This window comes from Podarcis vaucheri (assembly GCF_965113315.1).
Source record: "Podarcis vaucheri genome assembly, chromosome: 2".
Taxonomy (NCBI): domain Eukaryota; kingdom Metazoa; phylum Chordata; class Lepidosauria; order Squamata; family Lacertidae; genus Podarcis; species Podarcis vaucheri.
Window position 1 is genome coordinate 8,355,399 of NC_138760.1, and position 20,946 is coordinate 8,376,344.

Consider the following 20,946-nt stretch of genomic DNA (forward strand, 5'->3'; position numbering starts at 1 on the left):
TGTTCGCGTACGGCCGCCCTCTGTGCAACTGTCGCTCGAGACATCAGCCTAAGGCTTGGAAAGCTTGGAGACCCCTGGCTTTATGGTCCCAGCCCGTCTAAGCTATTACCAAGCTATAGGATAGAAAACAAGCAGTGTTCTAAACAATCCAGGTAAAATGTGAGATTGTCCTTTATTAGCTATCTTTAACGAAACATTCACATCAGGTATAGCTGGACGTTCATTTACATTTACGCACTTCTCATGCATTTTATAATGACTGACTCAATCACTAGTCTACCACACACAATTTATATACTAACTGGCCAGAATTCCAGCTTCTGGAGTGCAAGACTTGGCTTTTTTCTCCCCCCCCCCTTAGCTTTTAAGTATCGTGGCAGTAGTATTTAAGACTTGGAGGCACAGAAATGGATATTAAGTGCTTTGGGTAGAGACACTCCAATTAACTTGCTCTGAGTGTGGAACTACCCTGTTGAACTCTGTAGGTTCTGTTACCACATCTGCCAACATGAAATGCACCTTCCATAATGCCCATGTGAGAGCACAGCTGTACCTTTCCTGCAGAAGAGCATGCCACTAGCAGGATTTCAAACAAAAGTTGCAGCTCTGAAAAACGGGGTCCTATATTCAAAGTATTGCAGCACACTGCGAATGCCCAGCAAAAGGCACTGAGCTCCATGCAGCCTTGTTGATTGTAAAAATGAAGTTTAAAAGGGGGAGGGGAACAGCCTGGGAAAGTTCCTGACAGCTTTGTTACCCTTCAAAGTTACAAGGAAGTCAATACAGACTAACGCCAATACCTTCTTCAGCAGACGTTTTTACAAGAGACTTAAGTGGTGAAAAGAAGTACGGAATCATGCTGTGCCCACGAGGACATTCTGGAGCCAGATCTAAACAGAAATATTGTCGTCTTCTACAGTACAGGCATTTTGTCCAGGGCTATACTGGCAATTCTCTTGTCTCCCTCTACGGCAGGAGGAGGAATATTCAGCATAATGCAGTGTTTCCTCTACCTTCCTCTCAAGGCTAATAATTCAGTGGGAGAGGCTTCTGCAGGGCTCCTGCTCATTGTATTTTAGTACAAGCAAAAACCCTTATCTCCCTCTGCTTCAGCCAAGAGTCACTGTCGCAGCATCTCTTCAGAAGTGGTCCACCAGTGAGGGGTGCCCTTAGTCAGCCCTTGGAAGAAGCAGGGAAGTTGATAGAAAGCAAGACCATGCCATGTGCCAAGAGTGAAGTCTCAGCGTCTGGAAAGAGAAAAGTATGCATTGCATTTGTGTCTATTTGAGATATGTGCCACCCTTCATTGTAAACTCTCACAGGGTTGGCCACAACAAACACAATTCATAAAATAATCCAGTGCTTCTAAATAGAACCAAATCATAGCTAAAAGTAAAAGGGGGCTCCCCCTCCCACAATCTGTCACAGGAAAGTTTTTAAAAGGCTGATCAGAAAGAAAAATTTGTTTTTGCCTGCTATCAAAAGCCAATCAGTATCTGCACCAGCCTAATGACTGGTCCATAGCTGGGAGGGCATATTCCTCCATTGCAGGGGGCTGGACTAGATGTTCCTCAGGGTCCCTTCCAACTCTATAAGTCTATGATGCTGCCACCAATAATAATGATAAAATAATAATGATAATAATAATCATTTTTATTTATACCCTGCCCTCCCCAGCCAAGGCCGGGCTCAGGGCGGCTAACAAACAAAAATAAAAATAAGTTGAATGAATACAACTTAAAAACAAAATTAAAATACTGAAACATTAAAATATTAAAATGCAGCCTCATCACAGGAGGAGAAAGGAAAAAGAAAAAAGAGGGGGAGGGAATCAAATTGGCTCCAAGCCAAAGGCCAGGCAGAACAACTCTGTCTTACAGGCCCTGCGGAAAGAAATCAGATCCTGCAAGGCCCTGGTATCATGAGGCAGAGCGTTCCACCAGGCCGGAGCCAGTGTTGAAAAGGCCCTGGCTCTGGTTGAAGCTAATCTAACTTCCTTAGGGCCTGGGACCTCTAGGGAGTTGCTATATATGGACCTTGAGGGTCTCCGTGGGGCATACCGGGGCATACTAAGAAGGCCCTATTCTGAATTATGGCCTTCCAGGCTTTGCTAGGCCATCTCCTTTGCAACCAGGACTGTACAGGGGCAACCTCTTCAGGTTAACACTGCAACATTAAGGATGGGTCAGAAGAGCAGCTGCTTCTAGTTGTGTGTGAGAGATTCCGTAAGGGCTCTAAGGGAAGCCCCACGTGGCCAAATTCAAGCAGGCTTACCTTTCAGCGAGCAGGAGAGAGTCAGCCAGTGAGCCAGCCACAGCCTGCATGCCAGTGGGCTGAGGTGAACAGAATTCAAGCCACGGGTATAACAAGCCTGCAGAGAAGAGAGGCATTCTCTTGGATCAGAGAGACTTTCATTTGAAAAGCAACGGCTAAATGCAAGGACATTCACTGCTAAATTCTGACATTAAAAGCTGGGCTGGTGTGGGTGTGTGTTTAAGCCATTCAAGCTGTCCTCATTTGACATAAGACTGACATTACTATTTCTGAAAAGGGTGACAGTGTTACTGTGCAGTATAGCACAGCTTGTGGAATGTGGTCCACAAAAGCTTTTAACCCACAATAGTCTTTTAAGGTTACCTTAAAGGTACAATGCAGGTGGCCCTGTGGGTTAAACCACAGAGCCTAGGACTTGCCGATCAGAAGGTTGGCGGTTCGATTCCCCGTGAAGGGTGAGCTCCCGTTGCTCGGTCCCTGCTCCTGCCAACCTAGCAGTTCGAAAGCACGTCAAAGTGCAAGTAGATAAAAAGGTACCACTCCAGCGGGAAGGTAAACGGCGTTTCCGTGCACTGCTCTGGTTCGCCAGAAGCGGCTTAGTCATGCTGGACACATGACCCGGAAGCTGTACACCAGCTCCCTCGGCCAGTAAAGAGAGATGAGCGCCGCAACCCCGCAACGACCGGACCTAATGGTCAGGGGTCCCTTTACCTTTAAAGGTACGACACGGCTCAGTCAGTAGAGCACAAGACTCCTGATCTCAGGGTCATGGGTTTGAGCCCCACACTGGGCAAAAAGGTCCCTACATTGCAGTGGGTTGGACTAGATGGCTCTCGTGGTCCCAGGTATGATTCTAGCCCTTGCCCTTGCATGCGAGAACTGGCACGGCCACGGTCAGTTCCTAGCCAGCAATGCTGCCCCTCAGTTTGCTACAGTATGCAAAACTTCATCTCACCGCTTGCACTTCCTCATCGGTTAGCTGCCCCACACCCAGTTTCAGCATCGCTTGGTCCAGATGATGCAGCTCTGCTATGTGGCTCTGCAAGCGGTATCTCAGGAAGAGAGATGGCAAGCGAGGAGTTAGGAACAAAACACGGCTTAGGACTTTCTGGGGGGAGAAGAGAAGACGGTGGGATTAAACTGCACAATAGTAGTCAGCAAAGCTTTTCAGAGCTGCCCTGCTTCTCCAGATCAAAATGTGGCTAACAGGAGGATATGATCGTTCCCCTCCAAAAAGGCAACACATAAGGCAGCCTAGATCAGTAGTAGGTTTCAATTTAAGGAGAAGCAACTGTTTGTTGCAGCTTAAGGATTTATAACTGGAAAGATTTATAGTCTTATTTTAAAAACTCAGTCAAAACCTAGGGGTGCTGCAGTTGGTGGCAATGGATTTAGCTGGGTCGTCAGTATAATCCCATTTAATTTCTGGAATGGCACTCACCAGCTGCTGAACCCTGAGTTGCTGGATGCCAAAGGGATGTCCCACAAATAAGGTCCTCACAGCTGTAAGTTCTCTTACATCTGGGTGGCATCCTTCCTGCACCTTGAAGATTAAGATATATCATTGGTAAAAAGAAAGAAAGAAAGAAAGAAAAAAGAAAAGAAAAGAAAAGAAAAGCACCATACTGCTTTCCAAGAATAAAAGAGGATGGGAATCTTGTAAAAACCTGAAAACCAATCCTCCTATAACATATAGCAGCTGAGCACATTTTCATTCCTGGAACAAATGAGAAGTTCCTGTTTGCTGTAGTTATTACACCCTTCCCAAATAAGTTGTTGTTGTTATTAAAACCCCACCCATCCAGCTGAGTTGCCCCAGCCACCCTGGGTGGCTTCCAACACACATAAAAACATAATAAAACATCAAATATTTAAAACTTCCTGATATAGGGCTGCCTTCAGATGTGTTCTAAAAGTTGTATAGTTATTTATCTCCTTGGCATCTGGTTTGGGGAGGGCATTCCACTCCACTGTCGAGAAGGCCCTCTGCCTGGTTCCCTGTAGCTTCACTTCTTGCAGTGAGGGAACCACCTCAGAGGTGGACCTCAAGTAACTGGGCTGAATGATGGGGGTGGAGACGCTCCTTCAGGTATACAGAGCCAAGGCTGTTTAGGGCTTCAAAGGTCAGCACTAACCCTTAACAATGCTCTGCTTCACCATTACCATGAGGAAAGTTGCTATGCCATATCACCTAGTTGCATTAATGGAATAGGTGCAACAGAATTAACCTTTTTTCTTGTTAGATAGGCAATTCTTCAGCTTAGAAGTTCAATCAGGTGGTTTCAAAACTAGACGGCTGCTGGCTGCTGTGGAATTTGTTTGGTTGCCTTTAGGGTAGCTTTATACACACTAGCTGGCAGTTGTATGCTATTTTTTTGACCTAAAATAGTGCTGACTGCCCAAGGGCTATTGGGGTTTTGTTTGGGGGTTTTTTGGTTATTTTGGGAGAAATGTATGATTAACTTATTTCTTGGATTATCCTTTTTGAGCTGCATTGTAGTGGTCATTTGTTACAAACAATAAAATCTGACTGAGCGGGGGGGGGGGGGAATGACCCTCCACCAGTGTAGCTAATACCCACTGTTGTTTGGTTCCTCCCTTCCAAAAACTGTCCCATAAAGAATAATAAAGGCTTGAATTTACTTCTTTTTCTCGTCGTGCTCTACTAAAATTGCAAGCCATTATTATAAACTGACAAGTACTCAAGAGTGCATTGCCAGAAAGCCTCTGCATAAGTGACAAATCAGTAGACACAAGTATATGAGCATCCTTTTCCTTGCTAGCATCTGCTAAGCCAACTATACAGTCTGGTCTCTTACTTGAATGACTTTTCTATACATGTTCGTATTCAGGTCAGTGTTTTTAAAACCAATCAATCAATCTCTGGAATGACTTTAAAACCGTATAATTAAGGTTTCAGGAGTTTGCAGTGCTTTGTTCACATGACAATAGGAAAGTTGAATCTAGACATTATGAAGTTGGTAGTGATGGGCCAACTCTCAATATACAAAAGCCTTATTTCTGCAAAGCAAGACATGTGTCCAAAGACTGCCTCTCTATCAGCTGAGATTGGGTGGTAATTAGATACCTTTTTGCAGAGATCTAGCATCTGTTTCCGAAGCTGGGAATCCGCTAGGGAGCGAGAGAGGTTCATTAGACCATCAACCACTTCTGGGTATGCCTCCTTTCTCATATTGTGGTAGGTGTCCAGAAATTCAGCTTGTTGTTTGGAAGTCCAGAAGTGGCGTATCAAAAGTTGTCTTGGGAACAGATACCTTGGGAAGGAAAGATTGTCAAGAAGATACACATTTCAAAACCAAGACACAGCTGTGTATCAAAGAACATTCAAATCTGGGCCACAGGAACCCAAATTCTGCATTTTGCAGCTTTTGTCGATTTTGCAGGTTTTGCCTGTTTTCTACAAATTTGACTGCTTCTTCCAGCCAAGACAAGGAGCAACCAGTTATGTGATGGCTGAAACCTCAGCCCCCGACAAGCCGAAGCCCTCCTGAACTTTGCTTCTGCAAATTTAACCAGACCTTGTCCACAGACTCTCAAGTTACCTTCATTTATTTTAAAATGAAATATTATTAAAATGAAATATTTTAATAAAAAAAACCCTAGAATGCCTAGTAGACCATTTTCTCCCTCACGAAATCTGCCTGGCAACTTGAAATAATATCCTGATGCCTTTCTCTAAATTCTTTTGCCTTCAAAAAAAAAAAAAAAAAACAGGCAGTGCGGGATTTTAGAGCTACTTTTGTCAGTTGTGATATAATCTGTTTCTTGTTAAAGTTCACATTAAAATATTATCAAGCCTATACGGCAGGCATCCCCAAACTCAGCCCTCCAGATGTTTTGGGACTACAACTCCCATCATCCCTAGTTAACAGGACCAGTGGTCAGGGATGATGGGAATTGTAGTCCCAAAACATCTGGAGGGCCGAGTTTGGGGAAGCCTGCTATATGGCATGCTAGGCTGTGATCCGGGGCTGTTAAGAGCAAGCCTCAAACATAAATGATATTATCTTTAACTGTTTTTAACTCCCAAGCTGAAAACACCTATTTGGAACAGACCAAGGAAGGGGTGGGGGAGTTGCTTAAAGGTGAGCGCCCCCCCCTTTTTTTAAAGTTTCTGGAGAGTTTAAAGCAGTTTGGGAGTTCTGTTGGGAAAACAACAGAGATGGTAAATTTTCAGAAAAAAATGTGGGAGGGTGCATGGTTGCTGCACGATGAATTGCCACCCAGAGAAATTCACCAAAAATAATCCCTTTAGACTGAGCCTACGCATGGGGAGAAAATACAATGTGGAAGCAGAGGCTCCGAAGAGTCAGGGCTTGATCCCACCCCCAGTGATTAATAAGATATGAATGTGCTTTTGCAGTCTATTTTGGTACCTGCTAAAACACAAAGCAAGGGACGCAGGTGGCACTGTGGGTTAAACCTAGTACTTGCCGATCAGAAGGTCGGCGGTTCGAATCCCCGCGACGGGGTGAGCTCCTGTTGCTCGGTCCCTGCTCCTGCCAACCTAGCAGTTTGAAAGCACATCAAAGTGCAAGTAGATAAATAGGTACCGCTCCGGCAGGAAGTTAAACGGTGTTTCCGTGTGCTGCTCTGTTTTGCCAGAAGCGGCTTAGTCATGGTGGCCACAGGACCCGGAAGCTGTACGCCGGCTCCCTCGGCCTATAGAGCGAGATGAGCGCTGCAACCCCAGAGTCGGCCACGACTGGACCTAATGGTCAGGGGTCCCTTTACCCTTTACCTAAAACACAAAGCTGTACTCTAACAAGCTCTTCATCAAAGAGCAGTGCAGGTAAGTGATGAGAGGGAGAGAAAACCCCCACTACTGTTGCATTCACTCTTTCACAGTTAAGCGCAAGGACCTTTCATCTGAACAGGCGCACAGTTGTACTTACATGAGCAAAAGAACCAGGTAGTTGGCAAAGGGAGGAAGAGAAAGAATCCCAACTGGAATGGCCTTGATCAGATCTCTGCGAAACTTCAAAAATGATTAGTCAGTAGACCTGCCATGCACACACCCAAAACTACTGAAACTGTGAGGAAAATGCACATATAAAGGGACTGATGAAGCAGTGGATGCAAGGTACCACTGCTGCATACTCTGGCATTTTATATGCCTCAAAGCTGTGCCTATTTTTGTCTCTCACAAACTTAGTAACTTTGGATGCTATATCATGGGTAGGCAAACTAAGGCCGAGGGGCCGGATCTGGCCCCATCACCTTCTAAATCCAGCCTGCGAACGGTCCGGGAATCAGTGTGTTTTTATATGAATGTGTCCTTTTATTTAAAATGCATCTCCGGGGTATTTATGGGGCCTGCCTGGTGTTTTTACATGAGTAGGATGTGTGCTTTTATTTAAAATGCATCTCTGGGTTATTTGTGGGGCATAGGAATTCGTTGCTGTTCTTTTTCAAAATATAGTCCATCCTCCCACAAGGTCTGAAAAAGTTTGCTGACCCCTGTGCTATACAGATGCAATTTGGAAGCTTGTTATTAAAGTGGTAGCATTTTCTTTGCAGCGAGAAAACACTATTCGTATGTGATATCAAGTATGAGGCAGCTAGAGACACGGCTGCCAAGGCACAACCAGGAACCTTAAAGTTCTTCCTGAAGAAACCAGAGGCCTTCCTCCTGGGCATAGTTGGCCAATCGGTGTTAAAGAAGGATAGAACTTTCTTTATGTACGCTACAGCAGCAGCAAGAATTCTCATCGCAAAGCATTGGAAGACACAAGACCCACCCTCCTTGGAAGAATGGCAGATGCAACTAATAGACTATATGGAAATGGCGGAAATGACTGGCAGAATCCGAGACCAGGGAGAAGAGTTGGTGGAAGAAGATTGGAGGAAATTTAAAACTTATTTGCAGAAATATTGTAAAATTTTTGAATGCTGATGACATTGAAATGAATTGAAGGGGTTCTAGCAACAAGGTAAAATGTAAGATTGGATTAATAATAGATAAACTAATAGGACATGAATTTGCTGAACCAATTCTTAAAAGGGATACAAAAATAGGAGACGTGAGGAAGTCAGGAAAATAAGTTAACTAAAGATGAGAAATCAAGAAAGAGGGAATTTTTGTTTTCTTTTATATGTGTTTTTTCTTTTTCTTTTTTTGTGTTCAATGTCTGTATTTTTGTATTTTGTAATTTTGTATCTTTTTCGTTTTTGTATTTTTCTAAACTTTTCTATTGATAAAACCCAATAAAATATTATAAAAAAATAAAATAAAGTGTGCTCCAAATTGTGCATTACCAACGGAAAATAGGCTACAATTTTACTGCCCATCACCTGACTGGGATGGGAGAATAACAGGTCTTCTATATGAATAATTCTGCTGCAGCCAACGGACAATGCCATGCAATAGTGTGTCTTTACACCTGCTTTTTCTGTTGGTTATTTTCCATATGTGGACCTCCACACACACATCAGCAACAATTTACTGACCTGTGACCTACATCCAGTCCGCTATGTCTATATCTGTTATACAGCTGTCCATGGTGATGATGTTAGACTGACAACCTTTATGTAAATGTCACTTAGCTCCATGTTGCAACACAACACATTGCGTTTGAAAAAGGAGAAAACCTTCACTTCCTCAGCTTTCCTTTGTTTGAATAAAAGTGTTTAGATGGAATCTTTCAAGAATAAGAACCCAAATTTCAGCCCTTCTTCTCTACACAGAAACATTTTTACTCTAACCCAGCCCAACAATATGATAAATGTTCAGGCAAAGAAGAAATAGATGCATCGGGTGAAGGTTGGCAGAGATCAAGCAGAGCTGCCAGACTTTGTTTATTTGCTTTTGCTGAAGTACGGAAACCTCTTAATTAATCTACCCTAGATGCAGTAAATATTAGTCCACCTATTTGTATTAGTATAGCTGATCCTCACAAAAGTTGCATGTGGTTCTTGCTTATCGATTCAGAAGCTCTCAGTGTGTTTACATAGTGTAGTGGGACAGGGGAGACCTGGCTTCAAATTCCTGTTGGGTTGGGTGGTTGGGTGGTTGGGTGACCTTGGGGAGTCTCTCTACAATGACACCCACACAGTACCTAACCTGTCTTTCTTGAAAGATGTGGTGATAGAATGGGAAAGGGACCATGCATATTGCCCTATGCTCCTTGAAGGAAAGTCAGGATAAGATAAAAGATAAAGGGACCCCTGACCATTAGGTCCAGTCATGACTGACTCTGGGGTTGTGGCGCTCATCTTGCTTTATTGGCCAAGGGAGCTGGCATACAGTTTCCGGGTCATGTGGCCAGCATGACTAAGCCACTTCTGGCAAACCAGAGCAGTACACAGAAATGCCATTTACCTTCCCACCGGAGCGGTACCTATTTATCTACTTGCACTTTGACGTGCTCTCAAACTGCTAGGTTTGCAGGAGCAGGGACCGAGCAACAGGAGCTCACTCTGTCGCGGGGATTCGAACCGCCAACCTTCTGATCGGCAAGTCCTAGGCTCTGTGGTTTAACCCACAGCGCCACCCGCGTAGGAGAAATAAATCCCAATTGAGGGGTGGGGAGAAGGCAGGTTCTAGTTAGTTACTCTGTTACTGTGGATTTATTTCTGTATTCTTTCATGAAAAAACAAACCAATTCTCTCTATGAAGTTATATTTTTCATCTGTACAAATATTACGGTAATACGTTCCTGCAAAAAAGAAGTAAATCCAGAAAGCAAATGGAATACGCAGTTGTACATATTGACCAGAGGATGGGTTGGTTTTTAGCAGACGGGGAGAGAGGCCAGCAAAATCACCCAGTGCTAACTCACAATTCATAAGGAGGAAACTGCAAGATTTGAGACAAAGGAGCAGTCACTCATTCATGCCATTTCAGAATGAAACCAGGTTTAGAAAATCAACATTGCATCGAACAGAAGCAAACGTGCTTCCAATGCAGGTATGTCCCTGAACTGAACATTTTTCTTGTCAACCCTATTTGATTACCTTGTGAAACTCCTCAGTGTACGAGATGGGAAGTTGCTAGACAGCTAGAGCATGAGGGCTCCTCACGTAGGAAGAAGGGCAGCTGCACAATTGTGGAAACTACCAAGTGTCGCCTGAAATCAGTTTGACTTGTTGACTATCATTGTTGCAGACAAAAGTAAAAGCCTACCTGTCTTAGTCTCTCCATCTCCCTGTATGGAAGTTGATGGAACTGGATCTTTCTATATGACATGTTTGCCCTTATTCTTCTTATTTCTTTCATTTCTGTAAAGAATATCCAAAATCCTGTGCAAAATACAGAAATATTTTCAGATCTGGAATTGTTCTCCCTGAATGTTCAACCTCATGCCAAAGTCCTTCCCAAGCCTTTTACCTAAGAATAGAGCATCACTGCATAAAGAACAGGGCTAGGGAAGCTCTGACCCTCCCAGATACTGCATGGCAAGTGGCCGTGGAAGATGGGCATTGTAGTTCAGCAAAATCTGGAGGACCAAAAATTCCCACAACTGGCATAAAGTAACACATACATGAATATTACGTCTCTGTCTCTCCCTTGCCTTGAATGACTTGAATGGTTCTTCTGACACCTCTTAGTAAAACTCCAGCCAGCTAAATTGTTTTCTTTGCTTTAATAGTGTCAGGACATCATAGGGAAAGCCCAAATGCCTTGGCACTTCAAAGGGTTTTTCACAGCCTAACCTCTGTCTAAGGTTGCCACGAGGGTAAAAGGGCATGCACCTTGCACGTCATTCAGAGCTTCTCAGAAGCAAGAGATAATGGGATAATGTTTCCTAATCTCTAAAACAGGCTTTGTCTTCTCTCTCTTGCGATGCCTCTTACACATGAGCTTCTAACACATTACTACTTCCTTCTCTCTAACCCTGCAGAATCCGCTGGCTTCTTCTACAGAGGGTCTTAAATTCTTCTCGCTCCTGCCTTTCCTTACTACAGCTATAATTTTGTTAGGTGTACACAGAACTGCCTTCACTCAGAATCTTAACATGTTATTCCCCACCCCAAAAATTACACCACGGACTGGTTTTTTGTTTTGCAGATTCTTTTTTTCCAGCAGGAACAAACAACAGCAAGCTTCCATGCTCTCCTTTCTCATTCTGAGCTCTTGAGGCTGAAATGGAAATTTTTGTTCCAAACTCTAAACAAACACAATTCCTTTTGAATTCCAAACTTGTAAGAATTATGCTTCGTAAGACTAGGGTTTACGAGAACAAATAGGATAAAGCCATGGTTTGCAATCATGGCATCATAAACCAGTGTGTGTGTGTGTGTGTGTGTGTTGTTTTAAAAGCACAGTTCTCCAAAATTGGACCTTGCGGGAAACCACAATTTATTTAAAATAAAAAGGAAGCTTTCAATCTCCTATTTATTGGCTCGAAAAGGAACAAGACAGGAGTGTGTGTGAGCATGCGTGGTTGAGGCTTCCTGCAGCATGTCCTCACAGCAGGACACCAGTTTCCCATTACACCTGGAATGGGTCTGTGCAAACACACAAACATGATGCTACAAATGTCATCCATTATTGACAAAGAACTTGTTTCTTCATTCTCACTGTAACATGAGCCTCTGCCATTCCTACTGCAACACAAGAAACAGCACCCAGAAGATAAGGAGTCCCCACCTAGGGATGGGCTAGAAGTAAAGAAACTACTTTACCTTGACAGATGCAAAAGCGATTTGTTCTTAAGGTATCACATTCCTCCCAGAATCATGAAACATGCACAAAGGTGTTTTTTTAAATGAAAACCCACCTTTCAAGAAGGTTGAATATAGCTGGTAGAAACGTGGGAATGTTCTTTCCAAAAACCTTTCATACTTCTCATTCAGGTATTTGACTTTTGAAACCAAAGCAGAGAGTGGTTTTTTGGAATTTGCGTTTGCAGAAAATTGGCACACTGGAGGTCTGAAATAAAGGAAAGTACATGCAAGTCTTGAGTTCTATTGCCACGTATTTCAAGCCCTTTAGAATACAAAAAGGAAGTCACAACTACAATAGCTAATAAAGGGGTATGTGGTGAGCAGCTGCATCTGACTGACGAACAGTCTAAGAGCTTAGCAATAAACTAGCCTGTTATGACCATAATGCAAAAAGATGGGGGGGGGGTCCATAGGCTATTTCAGGGATAAATGAAGATGAGGTTATGTGCATAATTTTTTCCACTTGCTAATTTTGTCTAATTGCTACCAAAGTACACATTAACCTAGGGGTCATGTACTGTGGGGTTTACACCTATGAATAAGAATAGCAATAAATACCTTCTAAAACAGATGCTGTTCTTGATTAACAACATGAGACTATCATATTAAAAGTCGGCTGTCAGGAGAATAAAAATGAAACTTGTTTTCTGTAGGAAGACACACAAATGCAAAGGGCAAGTATATTTTTTTAGACTTGATTCCTGGAATTACATTATTGCAGGGAAGAATTTGCTTTTGTTTTATACATTACTATGTCTTGCAGTCACAAAATGCATACATAAAGTGCAGTTCTAGGTGCTCATTAAAATTTATCAATTAGGGCTGCCAAACGATTAAATAACTTTTAATTAACCGATTAATCAATTTAGACAGCTTATTAATCAACTACATTTTACCAAAACACCAGAATAGTTCAAAATCAGAATGCCAAAAGGACACCATCAATTTAATAACCAGGGGCTTCACTGTATTTTCCTCCTAGTTCTACAAACTGAGGTTACGGCTGATTGGCAAGGCAACCTAAAATTTTGTCATTCTTTATTACAGCAGAAAATCAGAACCCAAAGAGCAGCACTGAAAGATAAAAGGTGTGACATTTAGTCTGAACCCTACAAATAAAAGTTGGCCACCCTTGTTGATCTGCTAAAGCTTTACAGGACAATCTTAACCATGTCTACTTGGAAGGAAATCAATGGGGCTTTGTCTCAGAGGTAGACAATCCTATCCATTCTACCTGTCCATTAAACATAATTCACAGTCCCTCTCCTGATGCTAATCCATACAAACTTGATATCTGTCTTTATATGGTCTTCCCATTAGAGGTTAAGGAAATGAACAACTTCACTTGACTTTTAGAAAACATCTGAAGGCAGCCTTGTATCGGGAGGTTTTTAATGTTTGAGGTTTTACTATGTTTTTATATGCACTGTAAGCCACCCAGAGTGCTTGGGGAAACCCAGCCAGATGGATGGGGTACTAATAATAATAATAATAATAATAATAATAATAATAATGTATTGTTTTATGTATTTTTGTTGTAAACTGCTTTGATAATTCATATGAAATTGTGGCATACTGTAGAAATATTTTTATGCTGCCTGCCTGAGTCAACGTTACAGTGGCCAGTAAGCATCTCAGATAAAGTGAAAGCAACATCACCTCCAGAATTAGAACAGCCTGGGAGGTCCCGAGGGAGGTTACCATAGATGCCCTTCTGAATGTTGTGAAGGAACCATCCAAGGCAAAAAAATACACTGTTTTCTACCAAGCTCAGTTAGCCCAATAATAAATTATTAGTTTTCAATTTTGTGTGTGTAACCTGTATCTTTAACTGCTACAAAATCAACAGGAACTTATCTTACTCGGCATTCCTGAGTTCATGGCATATGAGCCATACCCCAAAAAAGTGGCTGCCCTAACCAACCCACCTTTCACTAATCACCTGGCAAGAAATGGGTTTCCATTTTAAGCGATCTTGGAAGGAAGAGCAGATATCACCCAGTTCAAATGTGGTCTTCCCAAAGCCAATCTGCAGGAACATTTTGAGCTGTTTTACATATGGAGCAGAATGAGATGGTCTGCACTACTTCAAACCGCACATGGAGTACAGTTTTAAATCTAGGGCACAGTAGGGAGAAAGCACGTTCATATACAGCCTCCTTGCTGAATTAAGTTGAAGAATGGTGCATTTTAAAAAAACTGGTATTCTTTCTTCATGCTGTATGCAATAGTACCAGCCATTCTACAAGATTTTGCTGCATTAAAAGTGAAAATACAGTGGTACCCTGCAAGACAAATGCCTCGCAAGACGGAAAACCCGCAAGACGAAAGGGTTTTCTGTTTTGGAGGCGCTTCGCAAGACGAATTTCCCTATGGGCTTGCATCGCAAGACGAAAGCCCATAGGGAAATGCTGGCGGTCGGGAGCAAAGACTTTCGCCCACAGCCGGCCTTCAGAAGAGGACCTCTTCTGAAGGCCGGCGGGGGGCAAAAGTCTTTGCTCCCCCCGCCTGCCTTCCCCCCGCCTGCCCCGGGCGATCTTAAAATGCTGGCGGGCGGGAGCGAAGCGTCCGCTGCTGACCCCCAGCATTTTAAAATCTCCAAGGGACAGCAGAGAAGTCTCTGTCCCGGGGAGGTTTTAAAATGCTGGGGGTCGGGAGCGAAGCGCTGCCGAACCCCAGCATTTTAAAATCTCCCCGTGTCCCGGGAAGGTTTTAAAATGCTGGGGGTCGGCAGCCCGACCCCCAGCATTTTAAAATCTTCCCGGGACACAGGGAGATTTTAAAATGCTGGGGGTCGGCAGCGCTTCGCTCCCGACCCCCAGCATTTTAAAACGCTGTTCCGAAGGGGGGGCGGGGACACCTGCCCCAGCCGCCCCACTTCGGAAAGCTGTTCCGAAGTGGGGGGGGCGGGGACGCCTGCCCCAGCCGCCCCACTTCGGAAAGCTGTTCCGAAGTGGGGCGGGGGGGCGGGGACGCCTGCCCCAGCCGCCCCACTACGGAAAGCTGTTCCGAAGTGGAGAGGGGGGGCGGGGACGCCTGCCCCAGCCGCCCCACTTCGGAAAGCTGTTCCGAAGTGGGGAGGGGGGGCGGGGACGCCTGCCAAGGCCGCCCCACTTCGGAAAGCTGTTCCGAAGTGGGGCGGGGGGCGGGGACGCCTGCCCCAGCCGCCCCACTTCGGAAAGCTGTTCCGAAGTGGGGAGGGGGGCGGGGACGCCTGCCCCAGCCGCCCCACTTCGGAAAGCTGTTCCGAAGTGGGGCGGGGGGGCGGGGACGCCTGCCCCAGCCGCCCCACTTCGGAAAGCTGTTCCGAAGTGGGGCGGGGGGGCGGGGACGCCTGCCCCAGCCGCCCCACTTCGGAAAGCTGTTCCGAAGTGGGGCGGGGGGGCGGGGACGCCTGCCCCAGCCGCCCCACTTCGGAAAGCTGTTCCGAAGTGGGGAGGGGGGGCGGGGACGCCTGCCCCAGCCGCCCCACTTCGGAAAGCTGTTCCGAAGTGGGGAGGGGGGGCGGGGACGCCTGCCCCAGCCGCCCCACTTCGGAAAGCTGTTCCGAAGTGGGGAGGGGGGGCGGGGACGCCTGCCCCAGCCGCCCCACTTCGGAAAGCTGCTCCGAAGTGGGGCGGGGGGGCGGGGACGCCTGCCCCAGCCGCCCCACTTCGGAAAGCTGTTCCGAAGTGGGGCGGGGGGGCGGGGACGCCTGCCCCAGCCGCCCCACTTCGGAAAGCTGTTCCGAAGTGGGGAGGGGGGCGGGGACGCCTGCCCCAGCCGCCCCACTTCGGAAAGCTGTTCCGAAGTGGGGAGGGGGGGCGGGGACGCCTGCCCCAGCCGCCCCACTTCGGAAAGCTGTTCCGAAGTGGGGAGGGGGGGCGGGGACGCCTGCCCCAGCCGCCCCACTTCGGAAAGCTGTTCCGAAGTGGGGAGGGGGGGCGGGGACGCCTGCCCCAGCCGCCCCACTTCGGAAAGCTGTTCCGAAGTGGGGAGGGGGGGCGGGGACGCCTGCCCCAGCCGCCCCACTTCGGAAAGCTGTTCCAAAGTGGGGAGGGGGGGCGGGGACGCCTGCCCCAGCCGCCCCAATTCGGAAAGCTGTTCCGAAGTGGGGAGGGGGGGCGGGGACACCTTCTGAAGGCGGGCAGGGGGCGAAAGTCTTTGTCCCCCCTGCCTGCCTTCCCAGGGGCTTTTAAATCGCCCCGGACAGCGGAGAAGTCCTCCGCTGTCCGGGGCGATTTTAAAATGTCGCCCGCCAGCATTTTAAGATCGCCCCGGACAGCGGAGAAGTCCTCCGCTGTCCCAGGGTTTTTTAAAATGCTGGGGGCGGGAAGAAAAGCCCTTGCCCCCCCCCAGCCTTCAGAAGAGGTCCGGGGACAGACTGTCCCCGGACCTGGTCTGAAGGCGGTTTCCCTAGGAACGCATTAATTGATTTTCAATGCATTCCTATGGGAAACCGTGCATCGCAAGACGAAAAAACCGCAAGACGAAGAGACTTGCGGAACGAATTAATTTCGTCTTGCGAGGCACCACTGTACATAAATCCAAGCATCTCTGCAAATAGATTAGTGTTGCATGGAGCTACCTTTACTTTGAACTGAAATGATTGGGCGTTTGTTTTTTAATGCAAGGAGCCTGTGTGCTCTCCAAAATGCATAGCAACCAGAATTATGATAGGGATGGAGCAACTCCCCAGTGAGGAAATGTTACAACATTTGGGGCTTTTAAGTTAAGGCAAAAGGTGAGCATAAAATTATACATGGCATGAAGAAAGTAGATAAGATGTTTTCCTCCTCTTGTCGTAACATTCAGTCAAAGAAGCTGAATGTTGGAAGATTCGAGACAGGCAAAAAAAAAAGTACTTCTTCACACAGCTGGAACTACGGAATTCACTTGCACAAGAGCCTGCAGTGGGCACCAATCCAGATGGCTTTAAAAGAAGATTAGGACAAATTCATCTAGGGTAAAGCTATCAGTGGCAACTAGTTTCAATGGCTATACAGTCATACCTTGGTTGTCGAACGGAATCCGTTCCAGAAGTCGGTTCGACTTCCAAAACATTTGCAAACCAAGGCACGGCTTCTGATTGGCTGATTGGCCCCGGAAACAATGCTGACAGCCGAAGCGGATGTTCAGCTTTCAAAAAACGTTCGCAAACCGGCTTGCGCCGTTCGGGAACCAAAATATCTGAGTACCAAGGCATTCGACAACCAAGGTACGACTGTATTCTGTCTCCACTGTCGGGGCCAGTATGCCTCTGGATACTAGTTGTTGGAAACCACAGGAGGAGAGTGCTGTTGCACTAAAGGCTTGCTTTTGGGATTCCCACATGCGTCTGGCTGGCCGCTGTGTGAACACGAAGCTGAGCCTTTAGCCTGATCCAGGAGGGCTCTTACGTTTTACATGGTGGAAAGCTCAAAAACAGCTTACAGCCTGACAATGTTTCAGGTGGCAGGGGATTTTTTGTGCTTCCTCACATATACACCCATACAGAAACTCTGGGGTGGGGGTGACTAGGACGCAGGTGTAGCTTAGAATCCCATATACAGTGATACCTTTGCAGGGGAACGGGACCCGTTCCGGAGACCCATTCGCATCCAGAAGCGAACACAACCCAGGTCTGTATGTGCAATTTGCCGCTTCTGCGCATGACATCATTTAGACCATCTGCGCATGCGTGAGCGGCGAAACCAAAAAGTAACGCGCTCCGTTACTTCTGGGTCACCGCAGCACGCAACCCGAAAATACTTAACCTGAAGCTACTTCAGCCCGAGGTATGACTGTAATGAGATACCACAAGACTCCTTGTTTTTGCTCCAGCATACAAATAGTTTGCCTCCCTGGAAACTGCCATGGTGCAATTGTTGCTTGTGTGCTTACTTGCTTCAGAGGTGCAAAATGTGTGGCCCTCCATCTGCTGTTGGAGCACAGCTCCCCTCACCTCCCCCCCACCCCCAACGAACAACTGGCCACCATGGCTGGACCTCATGGGAATACAACATGGGAGGGGATACACCCCAGAAGGTTGGTAACCTTTCTCAAACTTGCCCCTCCCTCCAGACACTCCCATCATCCTTAGCTAGCAGGACCAGTGGTCATTGATAATGGGAGTTGTAGTCCAGCAACCACTGAGGAGATAGCTCAGTCGGTAAAGCAGGAGACTCTTAATTCCAGGACTGCGGCTTTAAGACCCACTTTGGTCAAAAGATTCCCTCATCACAGTGGGTTGGAGCAGATCAGTGTTTCCCAAACTTGTGTCTCCAGATGTTTTTGGACCACAACTCCCATCATTTCTTGCTATCAGGGCTAGTGGTCAGGGATGATGGGAAATGGAATCTAAAAACAGCTAGAGACTCAGGTTTTGTTGCTAGAAACAACTGAATCCCCTTGCTTCAAAAATAACTGACTGACCTGTGTCAATAATAATGGCTGGCCTGCGTCTTTGTTGTAGTACAGTGGTACCTCGGGTTAAGTACTTAATTCGTTCCAGAGGTCCATTCTTAACCTGAAACTGTTCTTAACCTGAAGCACCACTTTAGCTAATGGGGCCTCCTGCTGCTGCCACACCGCCGGAGCCCGATTTCTGTTCTCATCCTGAAGCAAAGTTCTTAACCCGAGGCGCTATTTCTGGGTTAGCGGAGTCTGTAACCTGAAGCGTATGTAACCCGAGGTACCACTGTAATTTAGGGTTTCCCAAACTAGCCACTCTGGGCAGCTTCCAACAAAATATTAAAATACAGTAGCCTGTCAAACATTAAAAGCTTCCCTAAACAGGGCTGCTTTCAGATGTCTTCTAAACATTAGATAGTTGTTTATCTCTTTGACATCTGATGGCAGAATGTTCTACAGGGCGGGCGCCACTACCGAGAAGGCCCTCTGCCTGGTTCCCTGTAACTTGGCTTCTCACAGGGAGGGAACCGCCAAGACCCTCGGCGCTGGGAACTGTAGTCCAAAAACAAGACCCAAGTTTGGGAAACGTGGCCCTCGCGGTCCCTTCCAACTTGGCAATTGTAACACCCCTGGGGGGCCAAAGGTTGAGAAAGGTTTTGAGTTTTTTCTGTTGTGCACCGCCTTGGGATCGGTATGCAAATTTAATACACGATAAGGAAATGGTGACGGCAGCCACGAAATTAAAAGACGCCTGCTTCTTGGAAGAAAAGCAATGACAAACCTAGACAGCATCTTAAAAAGCAGAGACATCACCTTGCCAACAAAGGTCTGGAAGTGGAATACAAAAAAGGGAGGTATGAGGAGGTTCGGGAAATAAGTTAAAAGAAAATAAGTAAAAGAAAAAAATGTATGTTTTTAACTGTTTTTATTTTGTATTTTTCTTTTTCATTTTTTCTGATATTTCAAAAAAATTTAATAAATCTTTTATTAAAAAAAACAAAGGTCTGTATAGTTAAAGCTATGGTTTTCCCAGTTGTAATGTATGGAAGTGAGAGCTGGACCATAAAGAAGGCTGATTGCCGAAGAATTGATGCTTTTGAATTATGGTGCTGGAGGAGATTCTTGAGAGTCCCACGGACTGCAAGAAGATCAAACCTCTCCATTCTGAAGGAAATCAGCCCTGAGTGCTCACTGGAAGGACAGATCCTGAAGCTGAGGCTCCAATACTTTGGCCACCTCATGAGCAGAGAAGACTCCCTGGAAAAGACCCTGATGTTGGGAAAGATGGAGGGCGCAAGGAGAAGGGGACGACAGAGGACGAGATGGTGGGACAGTGTTCGTGAAGCTGCCAGCATGAGTTTGACCAAACTGTGGGAGGCAGTGGAAGACAGGAGTGCCTGGCGTGCTCTAGTCCATGGGGTCACAAAGAGTCGGACACGACTAAACAACAACAAGCAATCTTGTGCATAGATATTGGCTGCCTTGACTCTCCATGCGCAGCATGCATGCAGGTGTTGCAGCAGCTGCTACTTATTACCATGCTCCCAGATTGATGGGCACTGATCAAAGAGACTCAGAAGGTTTGTCTGCCTTTCCTTGTGTCTGCCTTTGCAGTTTTCTACCTTCCCCCCTCCAGTGCTGAGCATACAATGAAGGTTGTGACTCTCACCAAACTGAGAGGGGTAGCTAATGCCGCAGAAGACAGAATCAGAATTCAAAATAACCTTAGCAGATTGGAGAACTGGGCCCAAGCTAACAAAATGACCAAACTGTGGGAGGCAGTGGAAAACAGAAGTGCCTGGCGTGCTCTGGTCCAGGGGATCATGAAGAGTCGGACACGGCTAAACAACAAGGAAATGACAGCAGCTCACCTGGGGACACCGCCCCCCGCCCCCAGCAACCTGCCCTGCCTTCCCCTGACCCCGCTGCAGGCGGGAGGGCGGCGCCCTGAGGGGTCTCCTCGGCGCCCCCTGAGTCGGGGCTCTGCGCTCCCCTTCCCGGCGCCGCCAAGGACTCACCTCAGCCCCGGCCACGGGGGAGGCTCCGCCGGGCGCAGAGCCAGGTAGAGGGAGGCGGCGGGCGCAGGGACTCCGCCGGCCCTGCAGCGCCCGCGAAGCACCAGCCGCAGCACCAGCGCCATCCTGCCAGGGCGCCTGAGGAGAAGAAGGAGGGCGCGGAAAGAGCGCGGAGGTCCGGGCGGGAAGCCAGGAAAGCGACGACGACGACGACCCCGGGAAACGGGCCACGTGATTACCACGGGCGGAAGGAGGCTCGGCGGAAGGAAAGCAAGCGGAACTCTCCTCCTTTCCCGCCTCCTTCGGTACACGTGACCATAGGCGGAAATGGGTCGCACGGAAAAAGGAACTTCTTTCCCCTCTCCGGCGTGAGAACCTCGGGACCCGGATGTTGGGGCTTTTCTACGGGGGGGGGGCGGTTTGGTTGGGCGTTTGATTGAATGGGACTGAGTTCTAAGTTGGGAGTTTTGAGTTTCGCATACCCTGCAACAAATAGGGCGTCCCATTCCATAATGATATTTTTACTGTTTCTAATAGAGATGGGAAGGTCTGGAAAAATTGGGGGGGGGGCAAGTTTTTCCCCAGAAAATCCTTT

At 46.7% G+C, this 20,946-nt stretch overlaps 1 protein-coding gene across 2 annotated transcripts; it reads right to left on the bottom strand.

The window, feature by feature from the left end:
* Nucleotides 1–153: 153 nt before the first annotated feature.
* On the bottom strand, nucleotides 154–20,597 carry LETMD1 (LETM1 domain containing 1). 2 transcript variants are annotated; one of them, XM_082206103.1, is made up of 9 exons: nucleotides 20,355–20,597; nucleotides 12,018–12,169; nucleotides 10,421–10,536; nucleotides 7,191–7,273; nucleotides 5,363–5,549; nucleotides 3,716–3,817; nucleotides 3,230–3,382; nucleotides 2,275–2,371; nucleotides 154–1,247 (listed from the first exon to the last, which is right to left on the bottom strand). In XM_082206103.1, the coding sequence occupies exons 1-9, from the start codon at nucleotides 20,474–20,476 to the stop codon at nucleotides 1,174–1,176; spliced, it is 1,086 nt and encodes a 361-aa protein (XP_082062229.1). In that variant the 5' UTR covers nucleotides 20,477–20,597; the 3' UTR covers nucleotides 154–1,173. The 2 variants fall into 2 exon arrangements, with proteins under 2 accessions (XP_082062229.1, XP_082062230.1); XM_082206104.1 differs by lacking the exon at nucleotides 20,355–20,597 and adding an exon at nucleotides 12,523–12,695.
* Nucleotides 20,598–20,946: the final 349 nt, after the last annotated feature.

What these genes read in the sequence shown, in the direction of transcription:
- LETMD1 (XM_082206103.1), bottom strand. Translation starts at nt 20,476, where the DNA reads ATGGCGCTGGTGCTGCGGCTGGTGCTTCGCGGGCGCTGCAGGGCCGGC. An exon ending in CCCCCGTGGCCGGGGCTGAG is followed by an intron (nt 12,170 to 20,354) that starts GTGAGTCCTTGG and finishes CCTTTATTTCAG; the next exon opens with ACCTCCAGTGTGCCAATTTT. An exon ending in TCTCTCCTGCTCGCTGAAAG is followed by an intron (nt 1,248 to 2,274) that starts GTAAGCCTGCTT and finishes TTCTCTTTCCAG; the next exon opens with ACGCTGAGACTTCACTCTTG.